The 15,826-nt window shown below is 40.8% G+C and overlaps 1 protein-coding gene across 1 annotated transcript; it reads right to left on the minus strand.

The window, feature by feature from the left end:
* Window positions 1-12,643: 12,643 nt before the first annotated feature.
* TCIM (transcriptional and immune response regulator) lies at window positions 12,644-13,920 on the minus strand. Its single transcript, XM_060001423.1, has one exon. It carries the CDS (start codon window positions 13,844-13,846, stop codon window positions 13,526-13,528), a length of 321 nt encoding a protein of 106 aa, XP_059857406.1. The 5' UTR covers window positions 13,847-13,920; the 3' UTR covers window positions 12,644-13,525.
* Between the last annotated feature and the right edge of the window lie 1,906 nt (window positions 13,921-15,826).

Genomic DNA, 15,826 nt, shown 5'->3' on the forward strand with positions numbered 1-15,826 from the left:
CCAACAGAATCTTGCTATAAATTATTCACATTATTTGAAACTCTCTCTTCTCCATCCTTTGTCAAAATGGCTTCTACTCCTGTACATCGTGGCTTGTATTACAAGTGAGTTTAGACCTGTTAAAATCAGCAATATTTTGAAAGTCCCTAAAAATCATTAGGAAATCGAATGAGGCTCACTTTTCAAGGAAGGGGAATATGCTTACGTTTTGTAAAAAAAAAACATACCACATTTTAAACTTCTTTTTTTATTGTAGTAAAATCTACATAATATAAAATTTACCATTTTCACATTTTTAAGAGTACAGTTCAGTCGCATCAAGTATAGTCACTTCAGTGAACAACCATCCTCACCATCCTCCTCCAAAGCTCCTGCATCTTTCCAAAATGAAACTCTGTACCCATACTTGTTACTTAGAAAATACATATAGTAGCCATCTTAATAGGTGTGACGTTCATACTACATTTGATAACCCAGCTCTAAATTCAGAATTCAGAATGGCCATGATCTCCTTTAGTCCCAGTCCCTTATTATCAAGGAGGCTGAAACCCAGCAGTTAAGTGACTCTCCCCATGGCGCCCATCAGAATGGGTGTAGAACCAGGTCTCCTGATTCTGTGTTTCATGGAGGCTCTTGGACACTGGATACAAGAGTGGGGAATAAAAACTGTTAAGCTTCTGAGTAAGGAACACATCAGGGCTGAAATCAAATCACATGTGAGATCGAGGCAGCATTCTTACGTTGTACTTCCCTACATTCTTATAAGGTTAGAGCCGCATTGGAAAAGTTGATGAACCCCCCTTCAGAGCCTTCGTTTCCTCATCTATAAAATGGGGATACTAAAACCTGCCTTACAAAAATACTGAAAAGATGACATGAAACTAGTCAGCATCCAGTATAGTGCCTGACACTGTGTAGTCACTGAAAAATATTCGTTTTCCCTCCATCAGCTAATATGTAGCCTAAGAGTGGGCACGTGTTAGACGCTCAGCCAAGGCTTTTGCTTCTTTGACTTGCTTTCACAAGCAACAGGGTCTCAAGCTGCCTTCGGCTTAGTTTTATTCTGGTCATTTCTTTCCAGTTTCGGGCGGGTTCTAACAAAAGGTCAGAGGAACCGCAGAAGCAGATGGCCTTCCGGAAGCGCGTGCCAAAGGGATTGGCTGTGTGTCTTAGGGGTGACGTCTCCACCCATCACGCAGCTCCGAGGCTCAAGGGCAGATCCCCAACATTGTGTGTGTCTCTTCCTGCGCCCTCCCGGGTGCAGACTTCAAGTCTGACAAGGAAAATGTGCTGTGATCATCACACGGGGAGTGAACAGCTGCTCCAAGGTGGAGACTATTGTCAAGGCCCTCCTGGTAACAAAAAGAGGAAAGGGCCTATCAAAGCATTTCCTGCCGGCAGGAGCCGTGTGCTTCCATTAATTCTTTGCCCTCAGTAAGTCTGTCTTCCTCTGGCTAATGTCTCTCAATGTCCACTGTCCCAGAGAACAGAACAGACATTTATAGCAGTTAATTTTACACCCTTTCTAAACAGTGGGGTTTTTCAGGAGAGGAACTAGCTCAGATGTTCAGTGACATGTGCTTACATATTTCATAAGGAGTAAAAGAGTATGGTTAAAGCAGTCAGGATTTTTCAAAATTCTGCTTACCCCCATCACCTGCTTTGGCACTGCCGTGGGTCCACGGGGATGGTTGTAAAGTCTCTGCCCTTCCTGCCCCATGAAGGAATTACAGAAAAACAATAATGAATGTTCTCTGAGCATGACATTGGTAAAACTCACCCCTATGGAGGGAATTAGCTAGCCATGGGAGTCAGTAAAAAATGTATTTCTAAATGAATGAATGAGTTCTGTGAACCAAAGTTCTAAATGAACGTCTGAGTTTTGTGAACTGAATTAACGAGCCATGGGAATAGGTAAAAAAGCATTTTTAAATAAGTGACTGAGTTTCGTGAACTAGTCTGGATTGGATCGCAGGGAAATGAGCCCACAGGGTGACTACCAGTAATAAGGTAAAGTGTAGTTTCTTATAATGGGTTACAAAGAAGGTGGGGGGTGGGCATGGCGAGGACAAATAGGAGAGACAGAAAAGCAGAATTTGACAAATGCTTATCTAGCGCTTTTATGGTGAGAACCCCTAAGAGCTAATATTGCAAAAAGTAGTGAAGGATAATCCACTCCGGTGGCTGCTCTGGTCAATAGCCTTGCCAATCACCAGCATGTGAATGAGGTCATCCCACACCATCCAGCCACCAGCTGACCGCAGACACGTGAGAGAACCCAGGCTAGGAGAACCCCTAAGCTGCCCCACAGAACCCTGAGCTGAATAGAGCAGTTGTCATTTTGAGATACTAAGTATTGGGAGGTTTGTTACACAGCAAAGGTCAGTGTTGCAGTGATCAGTAGAGAAGAGCTCTGTGCTACGAGGCTAGTTCTTCAGACCTTATCAAAGCCAAGCTGACATTTGCCCTCCAGACACTGCCTCTCCCTTTGCTTTCATCTATACATTGTCCTCCTTCTGGCAGTTCAATTTCTCCCATAAATGAATAAATGAGTGATTTTGTTCACCATGCAGACTGTGATTTTGATTAGGGTGAGCGAGTCTTTCTGTCTTTTGAGCCTGGTGCCCACAATACTGAGTTTCTGGTCTTCCTTAGCTGAGAAGCAGAGTTCTGAGCTGTAAGGCAACCAGCATGTCTCTGTCCTGCCCAAGCAACCAGCTCTGTCCCATTTGCTCGAATGTTTACAAACCTCCCTAACGGCAACACTGAGTTTTTAAAGTTGAAAAACAAATCCATTTTTTACATCAACTTCAAAAGAATAAGAAAAAGCTATAAAAGAGTAAAGGTTCACTGAAATCGGTGTGAAAGCTGGTTAGGGGGTTAGAGGATCGGGTCTTGACATCTTTCAAGGATGATAGAGAATCATGTGCCTTTTGACCCCATGAGAAGGGTGAGGATGTTGACATCTTCAACATCCAAATGTGTGTAGAATGAAAAGATAATACCAGTTCCCACCTACGTAGTGTGACTTCAATGAACTTAAAGTTACAAACCAGACCCTCGGATTGTTATTTGAATCCAAACTTACTTGGCCGACTTACTTTAGTCAAGTGATGTCATTAGACGATTACTCAGCATCACACTGATGTAATCTTAATTGCTGGTATGATGATCCATTTAGGTTTTTTCTCCCCCCAATTTCCCAACTGAAATCAGACAATAGCCTGTGGCTTTCAGTTTCTAAAAACACACTGCAAGGCTTTATTCCACAAAGGTCCCCATGCTTCTCAATTACAGACTAGAAAACTCTCCAAATCTGTGCCATTCATTCTGAAATTCTTGCCACATGTGGTACGAGGTATAGCATTACTTTGGGGATCAGCACAGTCTTTTCTCAGTGTCTATCACTTGGAGTTTTTAAACCTTGTCTGTCTCATTCCCTCCCTTCTTCACACTCACCCAAATAAGATGCCAATGTCCTGGCAGTGACTCTTGGTACATGCCTGAAGCTGGAAGGAGATATGGGAAAACAATACTTTTCAGTCTTAGGTCCATAACCAGAGGCGCAAAAATTATGTCGAGAACAACAGAATTAGGTGCCGTCAGCAAACTCAGTTCACAGATGTTCAGAGAACGTGTGCATTTCCACTGAACATTTTGAAACCTTTCATGTGTGAGGAAAAGCAACAAAAGTGCTTAGTGGCAGAAACACCTTCCCCACGCGACTCTTTCAACACAACTGTGACCCGGGCCACAGCTCAGTTACTCAACCCCAGTGGGCCCCTACCAACTGAGCCCCCCCTTTGAGATGCGGAGGAGACGAAAAGGATGCCGAGGAGTGTGTGTTGATTTCAGAGATTAGTCAGTTGATACATCAAATACCATATGTTTATTTGACGTGTGTATGTTCATATGAACACACACTTATTAAGTACCTCCCCTGTGTTAGGCTCCGCTGGAAGCTTTGTACTGTTCAACCACAAGCACAGCACATCTGTCACCAAGGATCTTACCCTTATAGGTACTTAACACCCAACCATTTAGTTTATGCTTATGATAGTCAAAAGAATAAGTATGTTACGAGCCAAATTTGGTCCCAACTTCATTTGTTAAAGTCCTAACCCCCAGTGCCTCGGAATGTGACTGTGTTTGGAGATAGGACCTGCAAAGAGGTAACTGAGGGATACAAAGTTATATGGGTGGGGCCCTAATCCAATCTGACTGGTGACCTTTTAAGAAAAGGAGATTACGACACAGAGAAGAGAGACACTGAAGACACAGAGAAAAGATGACAAGGAGAGAAGCCTCAGAGGAAACCAGCCCTGCTGACAGCTTGATCTTCAACTTCTAGCCTCTGGAACCATGAGGAGATCACTTGTTTAAGCCACCCGACCTGTGATACTTTGTTATGACAGTCTTAACAAACTAAAACAGGAGGTATTATTATCCTTATTCTATAATGATAAAGGAAGGCTGAGAGAGATTAAATAATTTACTCAGAATTTAAACATGGTACTAAACTGCTGAGGACAGATTAGAATCCAGTTCTTACACCCAAGACACACTCTGTTTATCTTCCCGCTGTCCACCACATGGAACATCTGACTGTCCACTTTTTAACAGCCAAGACCAGTGCTGAGAAAATCGGGGGTGGTTGTTTTTCTTCAGCTCATCCCCACATTCTGTGTCCTCCTTTACCAATTTTAGATGCCCCCTTATCCTTAGTTTCCAGCTTCCTGCTCAGCTGCCCATTCTCCCCTTAAAATGAAAACCACATTTTCTCAGTGAAGGATACTTGTTTTTAGGAAGAAAGTGTTTTGTTACCTGTTAGTACGCTAAATTATATAAGCGATTGTCAGTGATTAGTGCCAAACCTTCCTTTTTATTTATTTTTTTAAAGTTTTTATTGGAGTATAGCTGCTTTACAATGTTGTGTCAGTTTCTACTGTACAGCAAAGTGAATCAGCCATATGTACACATACATCCCCTCTTTTTTGGATTTCCTTCCCATTTAGGTCACCACAGAGCATTGAGTAGAGTTCCCTGTGCTGTGCAGTAGGTTCTCATTAGTTATTAAACCTTCCTTTTTAAAAGGCTAACTTTAGGGAATTCCCTGGTGGTCCAGTGGTTAAGGACTTGGCACTTTCACTGCCATGGCCCAGGTTGAATCCCTGGTCGGGGAACAGAGATCCCACAAGCTGCGAGGTGAGGCCAGAAAAAAAAGAAAAAAAAAAAAAAGAGTAACTTTAAAAGAATAACTTGTCTGGATTAAGAAATGAAGTCTCCAGGACAGCAGGCAAGTGGTAAATATATTTAGGGTGAAGAAAGCCTTCCATCCATTTGAAAAGTGTATTTTAATTGCTAAGACTATGTGCCATATGGGGGGTTAGCTAGCGGTGATCAGATAAGATTTTTTAGAATATAGCATTTATGAACAAAGTCAAAATAATGGTATTGTTTGGATGGAAGGTCATAGGCACAATGTATTCCAGGATGAGGTAACAGGCACACCTCGGGTCAACAGTTTGTTTAGTCAAAAATGTATTGAGGCCTGCAATGTACCTGGGGAGACACAGATGAACTTAAACGGGCCACATCCTCACTGCGCACGGTGGTGAATTTAATCTGGGTCAGTGATTCTGGATCTGACCTTGCAGCAAAATCACCTGGGGAGTGATTTAAGAACAGAGATGGCAGGTGACCAGCCCCAGAAATTCTGAATCATTAAATCCAAGGACCTGGATTTTAAAACATCTCCTAAGAGATTCTGATAACAGTAGGTTTGGAAACAACAGCCCTGCTGGAGGTATTCCGCAAAACTGGTGGGAGAAGATGCTCTGATATCAGCACTTCAGATGCTGTGGTTCCTATGACGCTAAGATCAGCAGGATTCTCCAAAGTCTTTCCGATGATAAAAACTGAGCATAAATAATAAACATGGACAAACTGCAGGAGAATAAAAAGAAAATATAGGAAGCAGAAGTGTTTCTCCTGATAAAACGTGTACCTATTGAAGTAGACAAATATCAGACAGAAATCCAAGGAAAAGAAACCCCAGAAAAGGAGCAGAAGCATTAGTCTACACACACTGCAATTATTAAAATCCAAGAGAACTTATACTCTCCTCAAAATATGTCCTTTTTGGGGTCTGTTTTTCAATTAATGACAGAATTAGTATGTTAGGAAGAACTCTGGCCAATGCCAACAAGTCAAGCCCTTTTTGTCTTATAGTAAGAAATGCCGTCAATAGGAGATCCAGTGGTAACGTAAGAAAATAATTCCTTACATCTTATGTTCTTCACAGTTGACTATAGAGTTTTGTAAAAATACCCATTACTGGGCTCAATGCCCAGAGATTTGGGACCAGGAATCTATCTATCTATCTATCTATCTATCTATTAATATTTATTTATTTATTTATTGGCTGCATTAGGTCTTAGTTGCAGCATGCATTGGGCTCTTTGTTGCAGTGACTGGGCTTCTCTCTAGTTGTGGCAAGTGGGCTCCAGCGCGTGCGGGCTCAGTAGTTGTGACTCGCAGGCTCAGTGGTTGTGGCACATGGGTTTAGCTGCCCCGCGGCATGTGGGATCTTAGTTCCTCAACCAGGGATGGAACTGCTGTCCCCTGCATTGCAAGACAGATTCTTAACCACTGGACCACCAGGGAGGTCCCAGGAATCTATATTTTTAAAACGACACAGGTGGTTATGACTCTCACCCAGCATGGAGATTGTCTCAGTGACTCTGACATTTGCTTGGATGTGGAAGAGATAGCCATAATATTAGCAGCTGGCCCTGGCATTGGCACCCAGCCACCAGGAAAGAGGCAGGCTACTAAAAAAAAACATAGATGGAGTCAGATCCACAAAATCATCACTAAGACTGATGTCAAAGAACATGCTTCCTACATTTTCTTCCAGGAGTTTTATGGTTTCAGGTCTTACATTCAAGTCTTTAATCCATTTTGAGTTAATTTTTGTGTATGGTGTAAGATAGTGGTCTAAGTTTCGTTCTTTTGCTGTCCAGTTTTCCCAGCACGATTTATTGAAGAGATTACCCTTTCTCCCTTGTATATTCTCTATGTGTTTGTCATAAATTAATTGTCCACATATGTTTGGGTTTATTTCTGGGCTCTCTATTGATCTGTGTGTCTGTTTTTGTGCCAGTAACATACTGTCTTGATTACTATAGGTTTGTGATATAGTTTGAAATCAGGAAGTGTCATACTTCTAGCTTTGTTCTTCTTCCTCAGAATTCTTTTGGCTATTTGGGATCTTTCCTGGTTCCAAAGGCAAAGGAAAGAAAAGCAAAAATAAACAAATGGGGCTATATCAAACTAAAAAACTTCTGCACAATGAAAGAAACCATCATCAAAATAAAAAGGCAGCCTTCTGACTGGAAGAAGATATTTTCAAATCATATATACAATAAAGGGTTAATATTCAAAATATCTAAAGAACTCATACAACTCAACAACAAAAAACAAACAACCTGATGAAAAAATGGGCAGAAGATCTGAATAGACATTTTTCCAAAGAAGACATACAAATGGTCAACAGGCACATGAAAAGATGTTCAACATCACTAATTATTAGGGAAATGCAAATTAACATCACAATGAGATTTCACCTTACCCTTGTTAGAATCACTGTGATGGAAAAGACAAGAAATAACAAATGTTGACGAGAATGTGGAAAAAGGGAACCCTCAAACATTGTTGGTGGAACTGTAAATTAGTGCAGCTGCTGTGGAAAACAGTATGGAAATTCCTCAAAAAAATTAATAATAGAAGCACCTTACGTCCCAGCTATTCCACTTCTAGCTATTTATCTGAAGAATATGAAAATACTAATTTACAAAGATATATGAACCCCCATGTTCATTGCAGCATTATTCTTAACAGCAAAGATGTGGAAACAAACTGTGTCTATCAATGGATGAATAGGTAAAGAAGATGGGATACACACACACACACACACATACACACACAGTGGAATAATATTCAGCCATGAAAAAGAATGGAATGCTGCCATTTGCAACAACATGGATGGACCTTGGATATATCATGCTTAGTGAAATAAGTCAGACAGAGATAAACAAATACAGTATGATTTCACTCATGTGGAATCTAAAAAATAAAGCAAAAACAAACGAACACTCAAAATAAAATAAAAACAAGCTCATAGACACAGAGAACAGACTAATGGTTACCAGAGGGGAAGGGGTGGGTGAAATGGGATGGTGACGGATGGTAACTAGACTTGTGGTGTTGATCACTTCGTAGTGTATACAGATGTCAAATTATGTCGCTGTACACCTGAAAATTACATAATAAAAAAAATCGTAAAACAAGAAGGATCCACAGAAAGTTACTTCTCTCACATTCTGCCTTCAGCAACAACTAGTGAAGATCAAAACTTTTAAATTAGGCTTTTGTTTTATTGGACAGAAATTCTTTTCATATGTGGAATACCAACCAATCCAGAAAGAAATCCTATCACATAAGGTGATAGGTACAGTTATTATTTCCCATGTATGTAGAATACGTGATCTAGAAGTCATAGCCATTAGCCCGTAGGATCTATTGTTTTTTGCTTCCAGATGAAAACCAGGGATAAAAAAGGAATTTGCTTCAGGCAGAGTTGGGAAAAACCCCAGAAAGTCAGACTCAGTCTGGTGGTATTTGCTCAATACCATGCCCACGTAGGAGGAAACAAAGGCTCAGGAGCAAAACTTCTGTGCTCCTCTTAGGACTGTGTGTGTGTGTGTGTGTGTGTGTGCGCGCGCGCGTGTGTGTGCATTTGTGCACGTGCGTGTGCTCGTGTGCATGTGTGTAAAGCAGAGGGAGGAGGAAGGTGGCTACAACAAAAGTCTTCCAACCCCTCATCCACGTTTTTAAAACCACTGCTACACCTTATTGGGACAGGATTTTTATTTCCACTGTTCTGTAAGCTAGCTTTGCCAATACACGAGTGAACCCAATCCATTGTCACTGTGTGCATACCTTACCACAGAACACATTTGTGTGTCTGTAATGATCACTGAAAATACCCAGTGACTTTTTTTGCAGAAGAGCTATTTAAATGAACAGAGAGCTCAGTAGCCATTGAGTGATAATATTTGTTGAATAATGACACATTCTAAGATTCAAGCATAGTTACAATTTCTTACAAATTTAATTAGGGATTAGTTTGTGGTTCCCCTAATCTGGACTCCCAACACACTTTTTTTAGAATCTCTAACTTCTGTTTCATCTTCAGATTCCACATAGTTACTCATTTATTATTGAGTTGTGAAAGAGCTGTGTGGCTTTTCACCTCAGTAGACCAACTGTGAGCAAACAGTCTGGAAGAAATCACTGTAGCCTCCAACCATGTGTTCAGTTGCCAGACAGTGCATTATTTTTCAAAATATTAACTGTATCTTTTCGTAAGGCCTGATACATAATAGGTAGGCAGTAAATGTTACTCTTCTGTTGAAAGTCCTTCATGCTTCTTTCTTTCCTTCAGGATAAAATTAATATTCAAGCTTGTCTTTTAGACCCAGCTGCCCTTCTAATGATTGCTCCAAATGCTTAGGCCCCTAACCATGAACTGCATAGAGATTCTCAAACAATGTACACTCTTTCCCACCTCCTTGCCTTTGCGGATGCTACACCCAAATGCCAGAATGACATTTTTCCTCTCCATTCTCCTAAATCCTACTTTGAAACTTCTCTATGGAATCTTCTAGGATCTCCCCAGTTTGGAATAGATTTTCACCAGTTCTGCTGCTACTCTCTACACCCCGTCACCACCACCCCCCCACACACACACACATTCGTACTCACAAACGCACACACACCTCTGCTCCCATAGCATCCTGTTTAAACTTCTATCATGGATCTCACTGTATTCATTTTAAAACCTTTTCTCACTCCTCTGACAAGGAGATTAGAGATTTGTTGTGTCCATGGCAGCCCACACGTGGGTGCTTACTACATTTCTGTTTCACAAATGGAGAAGGTAGAGACCCTGATTCCACTCTACAACTCCCTGTGTGTGACAAAGGGGGTCAATTAAATTACATGCCGTTCCGGGAAGCCCTTGTGTGGAATTTGGAAGGGCAGATGAAGCACTTTGAAAGGGCATGCGATTCCTAGACCACAGCTTAATGATTTGTTTGTTAGGAAGGCTCTCCAAGGGAACAGCAGTCACATTCTCTGACTACCCTCGGACAGCAGGAAAAAAATATCAGGCAGTCACTTTCTCAGTAAATCTCATCTGTCAGCGATTCCTATGGGTACGAACCCTCCTCTGCTGGGCCAGGGCTGGGAACTGAGAAGGTTTATACTGAGTGAATAAAACCATGAATCCACAGTTTCTAACTTCCCCCAGTGAGCAAACCCAGACCCAAAGCCTTGACTGTCGACTCAGAAGAGAACTTAGATGTGATCTTTTGTTCCAAGGTGCTAACCCAGGTGTTATTTTAACTGCAGACTAGAAAGGCTATATCTGAGAAATCTTTGATACAATTAAAATGATTGAGAAGCTTTCCGCATGAAGTGCAAGTGCCAAATAAATAGACAAATAGACACAGATCAGATAAAAATGATTTATCAGAGGGTTTGTTTTCCTGTCTTTCTTACTAGCATATAAGTAATTGTCACTTCAAAGGATAAAAGAGAAATTTAGTTCCTCCTAGAGGAGCAGTCTAACCTAGTGGTTCGGAACCCAGGCTCTCTGGGTTTGATTCCTGCCTTCATTAGCTGTGTGTTATTGGGAAATTTACTGCACCTCTCTGTGCTTCAGTTTCATTACTATACATACATAGACACATGCATGCACACGCATGCTTTTATATCACGGTACTAATGAAGTGATTTAATACACACACAAGAAAACCACTTAGAAAATTGTCTGGTGAATAGTAAGCACTAGTGAAAGTTAGTTGTTATTCTTATGATCCTGATGATAGAAAAATATTAATGAGCTATTTCGCCTTTGTTGCTTTTATTTCTTCTATTATAATGCGATGTCTTGATATATATTCGGTCGTCCTTGTGCCGTTGAAGGATTTCTGAACAGAACTAATCCTACCTGTTCTAATGAGGGATCCTTTCACCTCACATTAAATAATAAAAATATCACGAAGTTAAAAATCATCCTTGTGCATTGATTCCAACTTCTGTTCTCCATGAAGGAGAAGGATGCCACGCTTGTGTAATAGTCTACAGAAAGAATTATTATTCTCCACACCATTGTGGATCATATCCCAACTGCCTTTTAATTTGTTCCCCATGTTATGGTCCTGCAGTCAGAAAAGAATAATAATATCCTGCAAGAAAACTAAGTTAATACACAGTGATGTGAAAAGTGGGTAAGATACGCATTGTACTCTATTGAAAACAACAGAGGCAGAGAATGTAGTTATGAGTACGTATAATAAACTCAACCTTTGAATGACATTCAGCATCTGAGATGTGTTTAAAGTCTTGGAGTGGAAGAGAAGTTGAACATGTTCACGGAGATTGTGGAGTCTGATAACTTCTCTGCGGGAGTAACTTACTAAATTTCCTTCCCAAGCAGTTTATCACTGTCTTTGGGGCACCCTAGATGGACAGAGAAAATGTGTCACTGACAGGCCCTATGAGAGGTAGGAAGCTTATTCATTTCCAAAGCCTTCACTTTGATGATCCCCAAATACCATCACTAGCCAAGCCTTCCACCTGTCAGAACTCCTTCTTTTTTGTTCTTAAATAATTTTGGTTTCATGGATGTCTTTGCAAATCTGATGGATATTAGAAATACTCCTCCAGGAAAAATGCACACACACACAATTTTGCATATTGATCTGTGTTTTTTATGGATGCTGTCATGTAAAAAAAATCCTTTTTAAATGGAATGATTTATATTATCTTCAGTAAATGAATCGATTAACATTTGAAAACCGACTTGCCTACTTAATTTCTTTTTTAAAAAATATGTTATTTAAAAACTGACTTATAACTCTCCCCAAAGATTTCAGATCTTTCACTTTTGTTTTACTATGATCAGCAGTTTCAAAAACCTTTGTAGATGCTTCTGAAACACTTAATTTCTAGGGAAATTTTAAAATTTATTTCTGCTAGGAAAGTGCATCAGGCATTGCTATGTACCTTCTTAGAAATATTTTATTATAATTTTATGAGGAAATAAGCCAAGAGACTGCAATATTATTCCCATATTGGTTTATATTAAATAAACATTGATAAGCCACAAAATCTTGATCGTAATTCAGACTCTGACCCTCAGATATATTGTTTTGGGAGAAATAAATGTACACAGCTACCATAGCCACAGAGGAAAAATGTCAAAAATATGGAGAGAAAAACCTTTTGAAACTCACCCTCTATGGATACATAAACAATACTGATGAGCCACTCTATGAATTCTATGCCTGTATCTTATATTTTAAAGTCGGGACAGAGAAACTTCCTAGATACTTGAGGTAAGAATTTGCTTTGAACAAGGTGGCAATGCAAAGCTTCTTTAAAAGCACCTCTTACAGAGTAAAATCCTTAGAAAAGCTTATAAAAGTTTATAATAATAAAAATTACCATCTTACTTTTCCTTTGAGACCAATCATCACACACCAAGAGCAGCTAAGTTTATAATAATTTATTAAGGTTGCATATCATTTGTCATGAATAATAAATTATAGAAACCATAACATCTTTATAAACTATTAAGTGTATCATATTCACTTCCTAATGCTTATTGCAGTAACTGTAAGAAATTTAGATTACATTTTAGCATTAGTTAGAAGATTAAAAAAACTATAAAATTTGTTCACAGTACTTCGGATTTATGAAGGACCCTATTATTTTAACTTTTGGGCAAGCAGTTTGAAATACGTAAAAACCCCTTACAAACCAGAAGGTGGCGTACGGTTTCACTGAGCTGCTGAAAATAATGCAGTTCCTTGAATTTGTACTTACACCCATGTGGTGCACTTTTTAAGGCATTGTAATAAATGCAAATAAATAATCAATTACTGATCTCTAAAAAAAAAATCTACCAATAGACAACATTGAAGCTTGGCAACACTTTGAACATTCAAATAAAAAATTCAGTAAACAATTGCAGCATGGAATTCTCTCTCCTGTTCCCCATTTCCCTCCCCCTACCCAGTTTGGTTAAGAAAAAAAAGTTCAGGTTGAGTTTAAGTCCTAGGGCCTGACAGGGAGACCCTGGCCTCCATTCTTCCCCAGACTTCTGTTATCTTCAGTTTCAGTTCTCATTATGTCTGTCCAGACTCGCCCCTGACATCAGCATCGGTCCTTTTCCCGCAGGGGGAGTTTTCCAGTCCTTGCTGAAAGCATTTCCTTCTCCACTGTAACAGCACAGGCGTGAAATTAGTTGGAGTCTTTGTAACAAGTTCGTTCTGTTCCTATGGAAGAGAAACTTACAAGGCAGCAACAAGATGCTGTGCGCGTTAGGTTTCATAGACTGGCTTGGTCTTTAAATGTCCGGTCTTTGCTAATGTCCTTCTCCATCCTCTGGTCCTCAGTGAACTTTGATGGAATATTTCCGCAGTTTCAGAAATTGGAAAAGCTTGTCTTTCGTCCTCTTCTTCAGAGCCATCAGGGCTCGTGTTTTCTCCTCCAAATCTTGATCTATGGCCAAAATGATCTTAGCTCTCTCCTCTGCTTTCTTGTCCCCAGAGTTTTTGAAGAGCCTCTGTAATGCTTCTTGGTCTATGTTTTCAAAGATGTTGCCCACGGCTTTCTTACGTGAGGCTGTGTCGAAGTGGTAGCCGTGGATGGACGGGCTTACTCGCAATGAGGTGGACATGCTTCTGGCCGGGTGGCTTGCCTTGGCTTTCATCGATGTGTGAATCTTCGGGAATTCAGCTCCCGGGCTCCCCAGAGAGTCTGTAGCAAAATCATTCCGTGACTGCTATTTAAAGTGTGAACAAAAGCTCCAGGCTCAGATTACACTGGTGACATCAGAGTGATCTCAAGGAAGCATAATCACAGAGAGGTTTAACAGTTGAGTTGCCAATATCCTGTTCTTGTGCTAAATGTTACTAAAAGCTGTGTTCAGTGATGGGGCCGGAAAGGTGGGTATTTCTCTTTACCACATCTGTGGCCATAGGATTATAGACTTGGACCCTTCTACAGAAAAAAAAAAAAAAAGCTGAAACCAGGACAGCACAAAGATAAGAGACAAACAAGGTGGCTTAGACCCTCAAATCTTTCCAGACAACAACCGAAGCAAAGGGTTCTGCCAGCCACCAGAAAGTTTTAATTCCCAGGGAAGTTATTAAAGTGCAGTCCCAACATTTGGCAGCCCACACCAGCGGCCTCTGGACATCTCTAGCCAGGGCAACCCCGAAGCTATTGAGAGACAGTTTAAGCATCAAGGACATTGATTTGGAGTATGTCTGCTGTAGAAGGGGGGTCAGACACTACAAAACGCTGATGTGACACAGCCTGAGTCCGTGACCATTCAGAGCCTGCGTCCAACAGCAGACCTGCAATTGCTGAATAAAATTTTCATTTAATAATAATCATAGCAATAGACAGTGTCTCCTTAGGCTTGTGTATATATCAACAACAATGTCAAAAAAAGCCGGAGGGAGAGTTAAAAGGTGCTTTTATGTACATAGCACTCAAAAGGGATGAGTTGACTTTTTCCTCTCATATTTATTTTGGCATCAGTCAGACACAGTCAGAACAATACTTCCTTTGGAAGAATTTAAATTCATTCTTTCTACCTTCCACAATATTCAGCCAGCCACTGTCCCCACTGGTGTATAGAACACTTACATTCCACCAAGGTTCAATGTCAGCTTCAAAGGGCTCCAGAGACTTCTCTTCAGGGACCTTCTGCCGGGTCCTGGCACTCTCAGAAACAGGGCTGGCCTTTGTTTTCCTCTCATCTAGTCATCTAGAAAAGTGCACAAAGGGAGAGCATGTAGACAAGGTACCTCACTAGAGAAATGAGTTAGAGGCCCTTCTCATATATTCATTCATTCACTCGTTTATTCAATCAGTATTTATTCAAGGTCGACTTTTAGCTGGAACTTTTCTAGGCATTGGAAATATAACAGGAAACCACACTAAACCAAATAAAAAACAAAACATCCCTACCTTACCTTTGTGGAGTTTACATGCAGCTGGGAAAGGACGTCACAGGGTCATGCATGAAGCAGTTTGTACAGGAGAAGCGAGGGAGGGTTGGAATTTGCATAGGATGTCCAGAGGCAGCTTCCCCATGTGACCTTGTGCAAAGACCGGAGGGAGCTGAGGGAGGAGCCTGCGTAGACAGACACCTGGGGGGAAGGGTGTTGTAGGCAGGGGTACAGCAAGTGCCAAGGCCTGAACATAAGAGTATGCGTGGCGTGTAGGAGAAACAGCCAGGAGCTCAGCCTGTCTGGAGCAGAGTCACCAGAGAAGAGTGAGAAGGGGATTCAGGGTAAGAAAACCAGGGGCAGATTGAGTACAACCCTGCACTCACAAATATCCTGTACTCACAGCCCTGTCTCACAAATTTCCCTTTTACTCTGTAGGAGATAGGTAGCCTTTGGGGAATTTAGAGCTGAGAAATGACACGATTTTTCTTATAATTTAAAAAATAAATAAATAAATAACTGTCACTTCTTAGTAGAGAATAGATTGTAGGGAAACAAATCAGATTCTGGGCATATTGTGAAAGGGGAGTCGAAAGGATTGCAGACGGCCCCAACCTGGGGAACCAGACAGACAGGAGCCCAGCACTCACTCTTCGTGAAAGCTGCTTCCTTGAGAGATGTTTCTAGGTAAGCTGGTGTTCAACGCGCCAACCACGGCAGCTGATACTTGT

The sequence above is a fragment of the Delphinus delphis genome, chromosome 21, assembly GCF_949987515.2.
Source record: "Delphinus delphis chromosome 21, mDelDel1.2, whole genome shotgun sequence".
NCBI lineage: Eukaryota > Metazoa > Chordata > Mammalia > Artiodactyla > Delphinidae > Delphinus > Delphinus delphis.